At 44.7% G+C, this 12,548-nt stretch overlaps 1 protein-coding gene and 1 non-coding gene across 3 annotated transcripts; both read right to left on the minus strand.

Annotated features, from left to right (window-relative positions):
* Nucleotides 1-2,272: 2,272 nt before the first annotated feature.
* TRNAV-UAC (transfer RNA valine (anticodon UAC)) lies at nucleotides 2,273-2,345 on the minus strand. Its single transcript has one exon. It is a non-coding gene; the product is annotated as a tRNA-Val (tRNA).
* A 278-nt stretch (nucleotides 2,346-2,623) lies between these two features.
* On the minus strand, nucleotides 2,624-6,883 carry LOC123070392 (phosphoglucan phosphatase LSF1, chloroplastic). 2 transcript variants are annotated; one of them, XM_044493609.1, is made up of 10 exons: nucleotides 6,473-6,883; nucleotides 6,073-6,179; nucleotides 4,996-5,449; nucleotides 4,777-4,848; nucleotides 4,552-4,673; nucleotides 3,922-4,137; nucleotides 3,678-3,786; nucleotides 3,403-3,515; nucleotides 3,072-3,219; nucleotides 2,624-2,925 (listed from the first exon to the last, which is right to left on the minus strand). In XM_044493609.1, the coding sequence occupies exons 1-10, from the start codon at nucleotides 6,776-6,778 to the stop codon at nucleotides 2,803-2,805; spliced, it is 1,770 nt and encodes a 589-aa protein (XP_044349544.1). In that variant the 5' UTR covers nucleotides 6,779-6,883; the 3' UTR covers nucleotides 2,624-2,802. The 2 variants fall into 2 exon arrangements, with proteins under 2 accessions (XP_044349544.1, XP_044349549.1); XM_044493614.1 differs by lacking the exon at nucleotides 6,473-6,883 and having other exon boundaries at nucleotides 6,062-6,161.
* Between the last annotated feature and the right edge of the window lie 5,665 nt (nucleotides 6,884-12,548).

Consider the following 12,548-nt stretch of genomic DNA (forward strand, 5'->3'; position numbering starts at 1 on the left):
GGCCCGGGCGACGTTGGCGGCGGCGGCCCCTGGCCCTTACCCGTCTAGGGTTTCTCCGGCGCGGGACGGAGCGCTCCGGGTGGTGTCTTCAGGCGGCGGCGGTCCTGTGCGGCGGCGCGGGCTGGCAGCGCCCGCCCGACCCAGATCTGGGCCCTTCGGGCCCCATCTGGGCCTGGGCGGGCCGGCGCCTGGCGTGGCGTTGGCGTGGCCATCAGGAAGCGGTGGCGAGCGGTGATGATCGGCGGGGGCTAGTGGCGTCGACGCCAGCCTGCTGCAGCATGGCCGGCGGGGCTTAGCGGGCCCATTTTCGGGCCTGGCCGGGCCAGGGGTGGCCTGGTATGCCCCGCTGCCGTGTCCGGACGGCTACCGCGATGGTGCCGGAGGCGCGACCCTCCCGCACGACGGCGGTGGAGGTGGTTCCCTCCCGGTCGGCCTCGGTGCTGCTGCTCCCGTCGCTTGGATCTTCTCTCTGGTCTTCTTGGCCTCGTGGTGGTGCTCGCATCGAGACGGTGTTGGTGGCGGCGCAACCGTGATGGCGCATGGTTGGGCGGTGGTTTGGCTGGCCGGCTCCGATTGGCCGGTGGAGTTTGGCGTGCGGGAGAAATCCTTGCCGGTTCGTCCGGCTCCGATGCGGTGACACCGGCAGGTGCCACTATCCCTTCCTGGAGGGTGTCGGGAGTAGCTATCCCCCACCTCCCTCCGCGTACTGGGGGAAACCCGAGGACTTGTCCGGGCAGCAGCGTCGTCGGCGTCGCATCCTTTCTTGGAGGTGCTGCTTAGTTCGCGGTAGATCGGAGCCTCGGGCTGTGGTGGTTTGTATCCGGAGGGCGCAGCGGTCGTGGGTCTGCCGCGCTTTGTCGAGCTGCCGTTGTTGACATTTATTTCTTTTTCTTTTTCTTTGGGCTTGATGTGCTGCTCGCCCCAGCATTGCAATATGTATCATGGTGGTTTGCTTTGGAATACAAAGCGGGGGGAAACCCTTTTTCGGTAAAATGGGCGCCTCAATATGTTTGGGAACTAGCTAACTAAACGGGGTTAGTGCTGGGAGGCTCAGATCCGAGTGCGAGTGTGCCATTGTATTAGGTTATATGGAATTGTTAAAATGATGTCGTTTCTAACCGTATTAGGCCTTGCACAATGCAAGACGGCTAGAAGAGGTGCTTAGAGAAATAAAGCAATCTTTCTTTAAGCATTGGCGCTTATTTGTAGAGGATAAGCGCTTAATTAAGCGTCTCTCCTAGAGAAATAGGCACTTGTGCTTTAGAAAACCAAGCAATCTTTCTTTAAGCATTGGCGCTTATTTGTAGAGGATAAGCGCTTAATTAAGCGTCTCTCCTAAAGAAATAGGCACTTGTGCTTTAGAAAACCCTGGTTTATCTTTTTTAAGCACCCCATAAGCATCTAATATTGTACGAGGCCTTGGAGTTTTCAACTTCTTGTAGGCCACATATCGAGTCCATACATGGTGCTCACTTCAACATCAACATGTAAAGGCGTGGGAGACTTTGTCTTATGGGTGCAGCCACTAGGAGACGGTAGCACATGACATATTCAAACAATACAAATGATGGTCTAGCAATATGATTAGTAGAGCATAAGTATGATACGTAATCTTTTGTTGTTGGTCCGCGATTTCCTTTCAATGTATTAGTAGTTCAATTCAATCTCCATAACAAATATGTTCGCATGTGCACCCAAAGCACCAAAGTATAGATAGAACGTAACAAAGAAAGAAAGTGGAACTAAAGCTAGTTTGTTAATGGAGAGATAAATAATAATTTAATCAATCATTTCGTCCTGCTATATTATCATTGACATGCAAAAAATTCCCAGATGACTATGGTAAAAAAAAAAGAAAAAAATGGGTATTCTCACTTCAACATCAACATGTAAAGGCGTGGGAGACTTTGTCTTATGGGTGCAGCCACTAGGAGACGGTAGCACATGACATATTCAAACAATACAAATGATGGTCTAGCAATATGATTAGTAGAGCATAAGTATGATACGTAATCTTTTGTTGTTGGTCCGCGATTTCCTTTCAATGTATTAGTAGTTCAATTCAATCTCCATAACAAATATGTTCGCATGTGCACCCAAAGCACCAAAGTATAGATAGAACGTAACAAAGAAAGAAAGTGGAACTAAAGCTAGTTTGTTAATGGAGAGATAAATAATAATTTAATCAATCATTTCGTCCTGCTATATTATCATTGACATGCAAAAAATTCCCAGATGACTATGGTAAAAAAAAAAGAAAAAAATGGGTATTTGCTGCTGCCCAGGATCGAACTGGAGACCTTCAGTGTGTAAGACTGACGTGATAACCACTACACCACAGCAGCTGTTGTGTTTATTTGTAATTAATACCTTAATTGTACGGCAATCGTTATTACTACTTTCTTAGCCAAAACCGGTTATCTTCAGCACACTGAATCTTCAGGTCACACTTCTCATGGATCTGTCTTGGCGAAGTTCAACCCTTATCTCAGGAGTCCGGGATCCGGGAAGGTAAAGCCGATAGTCGACCCAAAGGGTTACAGAGGCAATTTCTTACCTTGAGACAGGGAGAGCCTCCAGCAAAGTACTGGAGGGTTAGTTATTTTACCTATTCCGTTTAGAGTGAACAACCCAAAGGCCCAGAGTGAAAGTTCATTTCAGGTATAGCTCATAGAACTACAAGAGATATACATTGTGCCCAACCATGTTTGATTTCAACGAGCATACAGTGCGAAGCGATTGCTCTCTGTTCATGAGGTTTATGTAAACTACGGAATCGGGAGTTGGGTTGGGATGGCATGCCTACTGCTTTGGAGCCAATCTGATTGGGCAGATTGCAAACGCCATGAGGCGTGCCGCGAAGGCCAGCGAAAACCGCTCATCCTCCGTCAGTGCCCTCTCTATCACCTTAACAACAGATGGATCCTGCCATGAGAGGGATCACATTTTATTATCATATAATACAGATGTCTACACAAACATGTGCATTAGAAAAGCAGGCATGGTTTGATCGAGAAATGAAACTATGAGGATATCTGTCTAATTAGCGTAAAAATAGGCAGGTTGTGTACCTTTATCTGCAATTGGCTGGGAGCAGGACGAATCCGGGCGATGTCACCGACTCTGATCACATTGTTGACGTTTCCGTGTTCATCTGTCTCTGACGGCAACGAACTCGAGTGCCTCCAATTACCCCCAACTATGAACTTGTAGTAGTACCTGAACCAGTATGGGTTAGTTACTTGTGGATAACTCTAAAGTATCACACGAAAATTGATCATAAGTTGAACCAAGATAGAAAGATGGCATCTCTCTGCAATATTCTCGTATAATACCAACTCCAAGGCACTGATGAATCTCGTTACTGATTTTTTTTTCAGAATCAAATAATCGACAGCTTACTTTCCATGTCGAAGTCGAACTTCAGCTTCATATCTGGATCCACCCTTGTGGTTGCACTTTAATTTGTCTTTCCAGTTACTTGTAAAATCCCCCACCAATTCCACGTCCTCACCCTGGAGAAAATGCATAGCATTCAATTCCGTCAGGTTAGTGATTATCAAGAGGAAGATAGAAATTAACCCAATAATTTCACACCAAAAGCACTGCTCAATGATACATTCCGGATACTTTTTTTAGGGAACATTCTGGATACATTCTGTCATGAACGAACTTACCTCCCGACCATTGTTCCAAACAAAGCACACTGAATGTGTAGGAGTGCCATCATGTCTTCCATTTTCAACTAATGCAATGAGATCCCAAGTTGCCCAAACAATTGCAGCTCTGTGTATTCAAATGAAACTTTAAGCTCCCAAAACAATAGCCACAGTAACCAAGACAGTGGAAATAAGAACCAGACTGCTCTTATTTGTTGGGTTAATTCCCTAAAATTAAGAAAACTATGTCATATAAAACTACCTGTCAGGTCTACATGAATGCAACCCAGTGATGAACTTGTGAGCAATATGAAGAGGTGTATCTTGAACCCAATGTAGATATGCAATCACACATGCTGGTGATCTATCATATCCAGTGGTACAAGTCACATATATACGGTAGTTCTTCCTTATTAGGCGCAAAAGAAGACCAACAGAAAAAGGAAGCTTCTTTCTCAGGTCCATGGAATCCACCTCTCTGAAAACAATAAAAATAGAGGGCATCTATAGTTCAATGACAACAGATTCCAACAATAAAAATAGAAGTGCCAACTATATAGCAGTGATGTTTATTTCCTAAACAGGAAAGTGCAACAGTTATCAAACAGAAGGGATACTATAGAGATAATGCTGAACATTACATACTATACTAGCAGGTATCTACATAACCCTACTTACTGTAACTACAAAATAAAGGAAGAATAAATATCTCTTTTAACAGGAAAAAGACTGCTGCTAATCATTAAGATGTTATTCTGACAACAAGAATAAATATTTCTTTTACTCAGTGATATTATAATATATTTAAGCACGTCCACTGTTGCTACTGCAAGGCACTCTAATCAACTAAGTTTTTCATTCTGATCTACTAGTGAGAAAAATAAAATCCTACCGGATAGGGTAGTTAATCATCAAGATGTTGTTCTGACGACAAGAATCGTTGATTGCCTCGGAATTTATTCCCCAATTAATGCGCTCACTTTCACTTTGGAAATTCAGGACAGAAGTAATACCCTGGTGCCTTTTAAAATATCAGAAACTTAACTGAATGGTAAAAGGCCAGGTACAAATTGAACAAATAAGATTTCTGTTCATTGTGCTATGTCAGTGAACCTACCACCGTCTCTGATAACATCTTCACATCCTTTTGTGTTTGTATGCATGATCCAACATATATTTTCTCAGTAATCTGTGACAAAATACATCGAATATTCAAAGATTGCTATGCTGATTGACAGACTAGTCCTAAAATCTTGAAAGGAAATGCATAGCACCTTCATCACTTCATGTAGTATACATAGCAAAAGAAGAAGAGGATAAAGAATTATTTACCGACCTTGCTGTATTGCATACCAAGTGAATGATTATAGTACAGTTCACCTTTAGCACGGTCTAGGGCTTTAATGTACTCCTCCAAAGGAAAACTACCATGTGCCCATTCAGCATCCATGTCATCCTCATCAGAGTAAAAGCCAACAATCTCACTCATCCAATTTGCAAGGTTCGTACTCTTCCTATTGAGTCCATCTTTCTCACTAGATAAAAGCGCCCATCCTTGGGAACTTAGTAGCCTTGGGGAAAATACAGCAAAACCAGATTTCCCATTTCGTGGAGATGATTTATTCAGCTTTGAGGACAACATAGCACTATTCCAGGTCGGAAGAGAAACCCTCCCTCTGTTAAATAGGATATGATAATCTTCATTTTGATGCAACTGGTGTATTGGATAAGGCGCAACTGGCCTTTCAAGGACAAGATTGCATGGTCCTGACTTTTGTTTTAGAACCATCCTGCAGATACATTACAGAAAACATACCAAACAAATAAGTGCAAGTTCAAACTTCTAAGAGTGACCACTAGTTACATCCTACTTTCAGAGATTCAACATTAGTAAGTTTAATTAAGGATGTTGAAACCACTAGTGTTTCGATGGAATGGTACAGTTGGAGCATGCACAATGCAAAGTGCTTATGTGCGACTCAGTTTCGCCACATCATTACTCACCTACAAATCCTATCTCCTACAATGCAAGCATCTCTTTGTAGGTGCTTAGATGATTTATTAAATATCAACTGGTACTAGTTAAATGCATAAGTGCCTCCGAAGCATGGGTGCCTAATCAACCACTCATCCTTTATAATAAAAAACTCCTTCAAATGCGAATTGCTGCTAAGATGCGCTCCTTTTTAAGATGGAGGGAGTATTATGGTTAAAGTATGCCCGCACGACATAGTTTTGAGATGCCATACAGTTATGAGTTGACACCACATATTTTGCTCTAGGTTGCAACAGATATACAGGATAACATAGGTAATATCAAAAAGAAAACCTCTTATCTAGCACAACGATTTTTCTATGATACTTGAAGAATACAAAGAAGGTTTCAGCAATAGAAACTTTACTAGTGCCATACTCCGTGTCACCTAGGTCTTTTATGCTAACAAGACCCTCGTTGTGGACAGTGCCTGCCTTCTTGAGAGTGTCCCCAACCATTATGATCCGCGACTTCTCTGCATTTCCCTGCAGCAGCACACAACAGTTAGTAAATTTGCAAAAACCTTCCAAATCAGAAATGGTCATAGCACACAGTTCAGAGAGATAGCTCATTCACAAAGATAAATGCAAAGAAACAGCTCAGCTCTGCTCATTCTCATTCTCAAAAAAAAAAAAAGCTCTGCTATTTTGGCAAGTTGGCAGTATTCTGTCAGTAATCAGTATCCCTCTAGCGTAGATTAGTGGCAATTCGAGTGGTAAAGATCAACTGAAGGGAAGTGAGGAACAGAAAGAATAACGTTACAAGGTAGAAGCTTTACCCCTCTCTTGAGAGAGTGCACGAAGACGCGGCCGTCGACGGCGAGCGCGAAGCGGAGGCCTAGCGGGCGGTCGACGGCGACCATGTACTCGTTGAGGTTCATCCTCCCCGCCGCCGCTGCGGGACCCTCCTCCTCCGTGGCTGCCACGACGGTCAGCCGCCTCCTCCCACCACTGCGCCTTCTTGAAGAGGAGGCGGCGTGGACCCTGAACACCGGCGGCGGCAGCCGCGCCGCTGACCCGGCTCTGACGCGACCCCGTGGGGTGAGAAGGGCAATGCTTGAAGGGGGCATGAGGCTGAGCGCCATGATTTTGGGATTGGATCGAGCGGCGGTGCTGATCGGGGGCGGAATGCCGGAGCGGAGCGGAGCGGCGCGGGATCAGAGGGGCATGGGGATGGGAAGTGTGTGGAAAGAAACTGTAAGCGGAAGCAAAGGGAAGAGTACCACGTGCAGACATGGGAGACATGCTCCCATGCTCCCGGGCCATCTCGGCCGTTGAATCTCTCCCATGCTCTCGGGTTAGATCTTAGATTCAATGGCCTTGTAGGGAGGTGTTTAGTAAAATAAACCAAGTTTTTTAAGTACGGGTGGTTATTTACGAGAGAAGTGTCTAATTAAACATTTATTCTCTATAGCAGAATCCCTAACGTCACGTACCCATTAGGGTTTCCTTCTCCTAGGCGGCGGCCGAGGAGACCGCGGGAACACGGCGAGACTAGATCCGATCCCGATCGGGCTTCTAGTCCGGCAGGGTTCTCTTGATCCAGAAGGGCAGAGCAAGGAGGGACAACAACCCTAGGCGGGAAGATCATGGCAAGCGCGGACTCGTCCACATCTAGGGTCAATGGGCGGAAGACGGTGGAGCGAGAGGGAGGGAAGAGGAAGGGAAAGGGAGACCTGGGGTCGGAAGGTTCGATGGATGGAGCCAGGGTGTCGCATGAAGATTCGTTGAATGATAAGCTTAAGTATATGAATCTCAGGGGGGAGGAGGAAGACGTGGTACTAGAGGAAGATCTGGAAGAGCTAGAGAAGGATGCTGAATTCATGGCGTTGGCTAGGGTCCATACAAACAAAAAGTTCAGTCATGGTTCCTTCTACGACAATATGAGATCGGCGTGGAACCTGGAGCAAGAAGTGGAGTTTAGAGCAATTGAGGATAACCTGTTTGCGGTACAGATGAGTTGCTTGGGAGATTGGGAGAGGGTGATGAACGAAGGTCCGTGGATATTCAGAAACTGCCTGGTACTGCTGGTCCCATATGATGGGTGGCCGGAGGTGAATGAGATTGAACTCAATACTTACCAGGTCTGGATGAGGGTGATGGGGCTGAAGGAGAAGATGAGAACTACTAGTATTGCTAGGCAATTAGCGAAAAAGGCAGGGGAAGTGGTGCGTGTGGAGGAGCGGTCAGTCAAGGGCCAAGAGGAGGGATTCGAGTGAGAGTCACGTTGGACGTGCGGAAGCCACTGATGAGATGTGCAAGCCTTACACTAAGGCAGAAGAAGGTGTATTTTGAGTTTGAGTATGAGAAGATGCCCATATTTTGTGGTGTTTGTGGCCTGGTTAGTCATGTCGCTAAGGAGCATGGTAATGGTGTCCATGACGAAAGTGCTATAATTTACCCTATCTCGTTAATTACTCCGGAGTTTAGAAGAGATGAACATTGGGCGCAAACATGCCAGGAGGAGAGAGGCACATGGAATACTCGGGGAGGAAGAGGAGGGCGAGGTGGGGGAGCTTGGAGGAACCAGACTGCAAAAGATAGGTATGATGAGGATCTGCGTAGCACGGGTAGTAGCCCGGTCAAAAACCCTACTGAAGCCCAACCTGCAGGGTCATTTAAAAGAAGGTTGAAGTTTGAAGAGAAGGATCAGGGGGAAGGAACACAGCTTCTGTTAACTAATTGCAAAGGGGGGGGGGGGCGGCTGGAATCGAAGGAAGCAAGCATAAAAGGAGGGGAGGAGGGGAAGGATGACACAAGCTCGCAGGGAAGCAAGAGGCATAAGGTGGACGGGACAGTTTCTATGGACTTGGCAACATTGGCGGCCCCTGGTTCGGGGGACCGCCAGGCCCAATGATACTTTTAGGGTGGAACTGCCGCGGGATGTGTTAGTCCCGAGCAGTTCGGGCACTTCTGGAGGTCTAGAGGTGCTTTTTCTGTCAGAGGCACATCTGTCTCACGCAGGGGCGGAGAAGTTGATGACAAAGTTAGGGTTCTAGGAGAGGCTGGTCGACCCGAGTGATGGTAGGGCGGGGGGTCTTGTGATGTTTTGGAGACGCGAGATGAATATTACAAAAATTGATGTGACGAGTAATTTCATTGATGTCATGATTGATGATGGGAAGAAGTGGAGATGTACATGATTCTACTGAGAACCGGCAAGAGAGAATAAGCATAAATCATGGGACTATCTTAGATCGCTACACCAGGTTATGGATGTTCCCTGGATGGTATTCGGAGATTTTAATGAGATCCTTTTCTCACATGAGAAGAAGGGGGAGCAGCTCGGGAGCAGAGACAGATGCAAGGGTTTAGAGATGCTCTGGCTGATTGCGACCTAGATGATATGGGGGCCTCGGGGGATAGTTTTACTTGGATCAGAGGTCGGATCAAGGAACGACTGGATAAAGCGGTTTTGCAACTCATGGTGGAATACCCTTTTCCCGCATGTAGGAGTGCTGAATGGGGAAATGACGAAGTCTGATCATCGACCCTTAGTGGTGAATACGGAATTTTATGCGGAGCATAGCAGACCGAGGGGGAACTAAAAGGAGGTTTGAAGCAAGATGGCTAAAGGAGGAAACGGTGGAGGAGGTGGTACGAACGGCGTGGCAACGGGCTGCGATGCTAGGCATTGGGCCTTTCAAGTCTAAAGTCGATGCCGTACACATGGAGCTGCACCAGTGGGATAGAGAAGTGTTGAAGAGACCGAAAAAGAGGATGGCGGCCCTTAAGGCGGAGCTGGAGGATTTGAGAAGGGGACCGGCTACAGATGCAGCCATAGATAGGCAGAAGGAGATACTTCTCGTTATTGAGAACCTGCTGGAATAGGAGGAAATTGAATGGGTGCAGAGAGGCCGATCGAATTGGCTAAAACATGGTGATCGAAACACAAATTTTTTCCACATGTATGCCTCAGCTAGGAGGAAGAGGAATACTATCAAGATCTTACAAGATGAGAATGGAGTGGTGCAGGAAGGGCAAGCAGAAATGGAGAAGATTGTACAAACTTGTTTTACTAACTTGTTTACCTGGCAGGTGAACATTCCAAATGAGGAAGTAATTCAAAAAGTGGTGCCTAAGGTTTCGGTGCAAATGAACAAAGTGCTTCTAGCTCTGTTCACTGAAGAGGATGTCTGTCGAGCACTGTTCAGTATAGGAGATTTTAAGGCCCCTGGACCGGACGAATTACATGCTGTCTTTTACAAACAGTTTTGGATCACCCTCCCAGAAAAGAAGGGAAAGTCTTCTTGCTAGCTAGCTTTTATATCTCGCTCGAGTATGATTAAGGAGGACCTGGTGAAGGAAGTGTTGGAAGCAATAAACACAGGTACGATCCTAGAAGGATGGAATAGTACCACAATAGTGTTGATTCCAAAAGTGGCAGCACCGACTAGTATTACACAATTTAGACCGATTAGTCTATGCAATGTGGCCTACAAGATCATCTCTAAGATGCTAGCTAATCGGTTGAAAGGAATCTTACCGGAAATCATCAGCCCGACACAGAGCGCTTTTGTCCCCGGAAGATTGATCACGGATACACTACTAGGGAAAACCCTAGCAGTAGCGCTGGTTTTGTGCTTACTAGTAGCGCGGGTAGGTGCGCTACTAATAAGACGCTACAGCTATTGCTTAGCAGTAACGCGTGCCCGCACGCGCTACTGCTAGGACAAATAGCTGCAGCGTTTGTTCACTCTCACGCTACTGCTAATGTAATTACTGGCAGCGTGTTTTCTCTCCATCGCTACTAGTATTCTTTTTTTTATTTTTTTATTTTTAGTGTATTTATGCGCCATCGTACAAATATTGGTACAATACCAGTTATGAGGTTTACATCATTATGTCCATAACAGCGTATCAAATGAAGGTGGATTAGGTTCAAGTGGAGGCAATATGTGGTGCATGTCAAAAGTATACTACTAATCCAAACTAGATCAGTTTGAACTAGTAGTACTTTCGATGTGCACCACATGTTGCCTCCATTTGAATCTAATGCGCCAGCACAAGCTATTTAATCATCATCATAGTTATTACCATCAACAGTATTTATTTAATCACCACTAACACTAGCTAATAATAATCATCATAGTCATTACCACCAACACTAGCTATTTTATCATCATAGTAATAGTGTAGCACATCATCATCCTCAAACTCATTTCTAGCTAGCTAATCACTCCTGCTGCTCTCTCTCGGGTAAAATAACATAAAACATGTGTAGCTCTCCTCCTTGATCAAGTTGGAGCATGCAGATGAACCTGTCTCGTGGGTAGCGCATCTGTTTGCTGCCCCCTAGTACTTCTCTACGCTTCTCCATCATACATTTGGTCCAGTCTTGCACTATTAAGCATCCGTCACTAATCTTGAATGCACTAAAATAATCTGTAGGATATCTTGGCCATAAGCTAATAATACTCATGGTACCTTTAGTCTCGATCCCATAAGGCACAATATTCATCGGGAGTCCCTGTTGAAGAAAATCGTATGGTAACATACTTAACAATGAAGTTTAGCTTCAAAAATAATGTATGGAAAAGATGCACTGAGGACAAATAGTAAAAATCTTACCATCCTTCCTAAATAGATGTGACCGTATTTCATTACAAACACTATTGGTCGCACGTTTTCAGTACTAACATTTCTAAATGCAGGAAAAAAAATTGTCTTGACAGTATCAAGATCCTCAAGCCATGAAACATAATGACTTAGCTCCTCGCAGTTTAGTTCAGCCTCGGGACAGTAGTAGGTCCTGTCTACCAAGCGCTGGATATGTTTGCTTGCACCGAAATAAGCTGACAATACAAATTAGTTGTCAACTATTTTTGAATAAACAATATCAAAGACATAAATATGGTTGAGAAACTTACATAATGGTATAACTGGAGGCGTCTGCACATCGACCCAGATGTCGGTATTACCTTCAATATCATATTCCGGACGAATATCAAAGGTGATAACCATATCAGACTCAAATGTATAAGTCTTGCATAGTGCTCGCCATATTTTGCATCCAAAATATGTCTAGTTGTCTGAATTGTATAATTTTGCGTGGAAAATATAACCATGCTCGGTCTTCAAGTAAACTTTCTTTTCCTCCATAGTACGACTGAAACCTATCTTATCCAATACAAAAACTCTTGCATGGCAGGGAATACCCTAGTAGAATAGTAAAAAAAAGATTTTTCATGCTTAATGTCATGCTTAAATTATAAGTTGAAGCAAATGAAGCAAATGTCATGCCTAATTACGAAAAAAGACTTGTCATTGTGACTTACTGTATCCACTTCGAAGTTCTCGTCCAGCTTGATGTTGAAGCGCCTATCATCATCTAGGAAGATTCCGTCGCACAGGCCGCGCTCGTCTGTGCAGTATTTGCAAATACCGAAATCTTTTTCGTCGTCAGACATTTACTATGTTCATAGTTAAAACATTAATTGAAAATAGATCAAAGACAACTACCAGGATACTCAACACACAAATCCAGGGCACTCGATATTTCCTACATCTTCTAGCACAAGTCATGCCAAAATTCACAGAAAAATCCGGCATGACCTTTGCTAAAATAGGACATATCGAGCGCCTGAAATTTGCCGGAACGGAAATGAATCAACACTCCGACAAAACATAGGCCACTCGGAGGTGTAACCTGCAAACATGACCGGCCATTTGGGCAAGCACATATCCTATTTGAGCAACACAAGATATATATTTCAAAATATCTTATAGGACTCAAATTAGCATGCATTCAATAAGCAAAAGTAAATCATCTCATGCATCCATACATCGTCGAATATTATCACTAATACATCCCTAATAGTGTTATACATATAACATCACTAATACAACTAAAAC

This window comes from Triticum aestivum, chromosome 1A (assembly GCF_018294505.1).
Source record: "Triticum aestivum cultivar Chinese Spring chromosome 1A, IWGSC CS RefSeq v2.1, whole genome shotgun sequence".
Lineage (NCBI taxonomy): Eukaryota > Viridiplantae > Streptophyta > Magnoliopsida > Poales > Poaceae > Triticum > Triticum aestivum.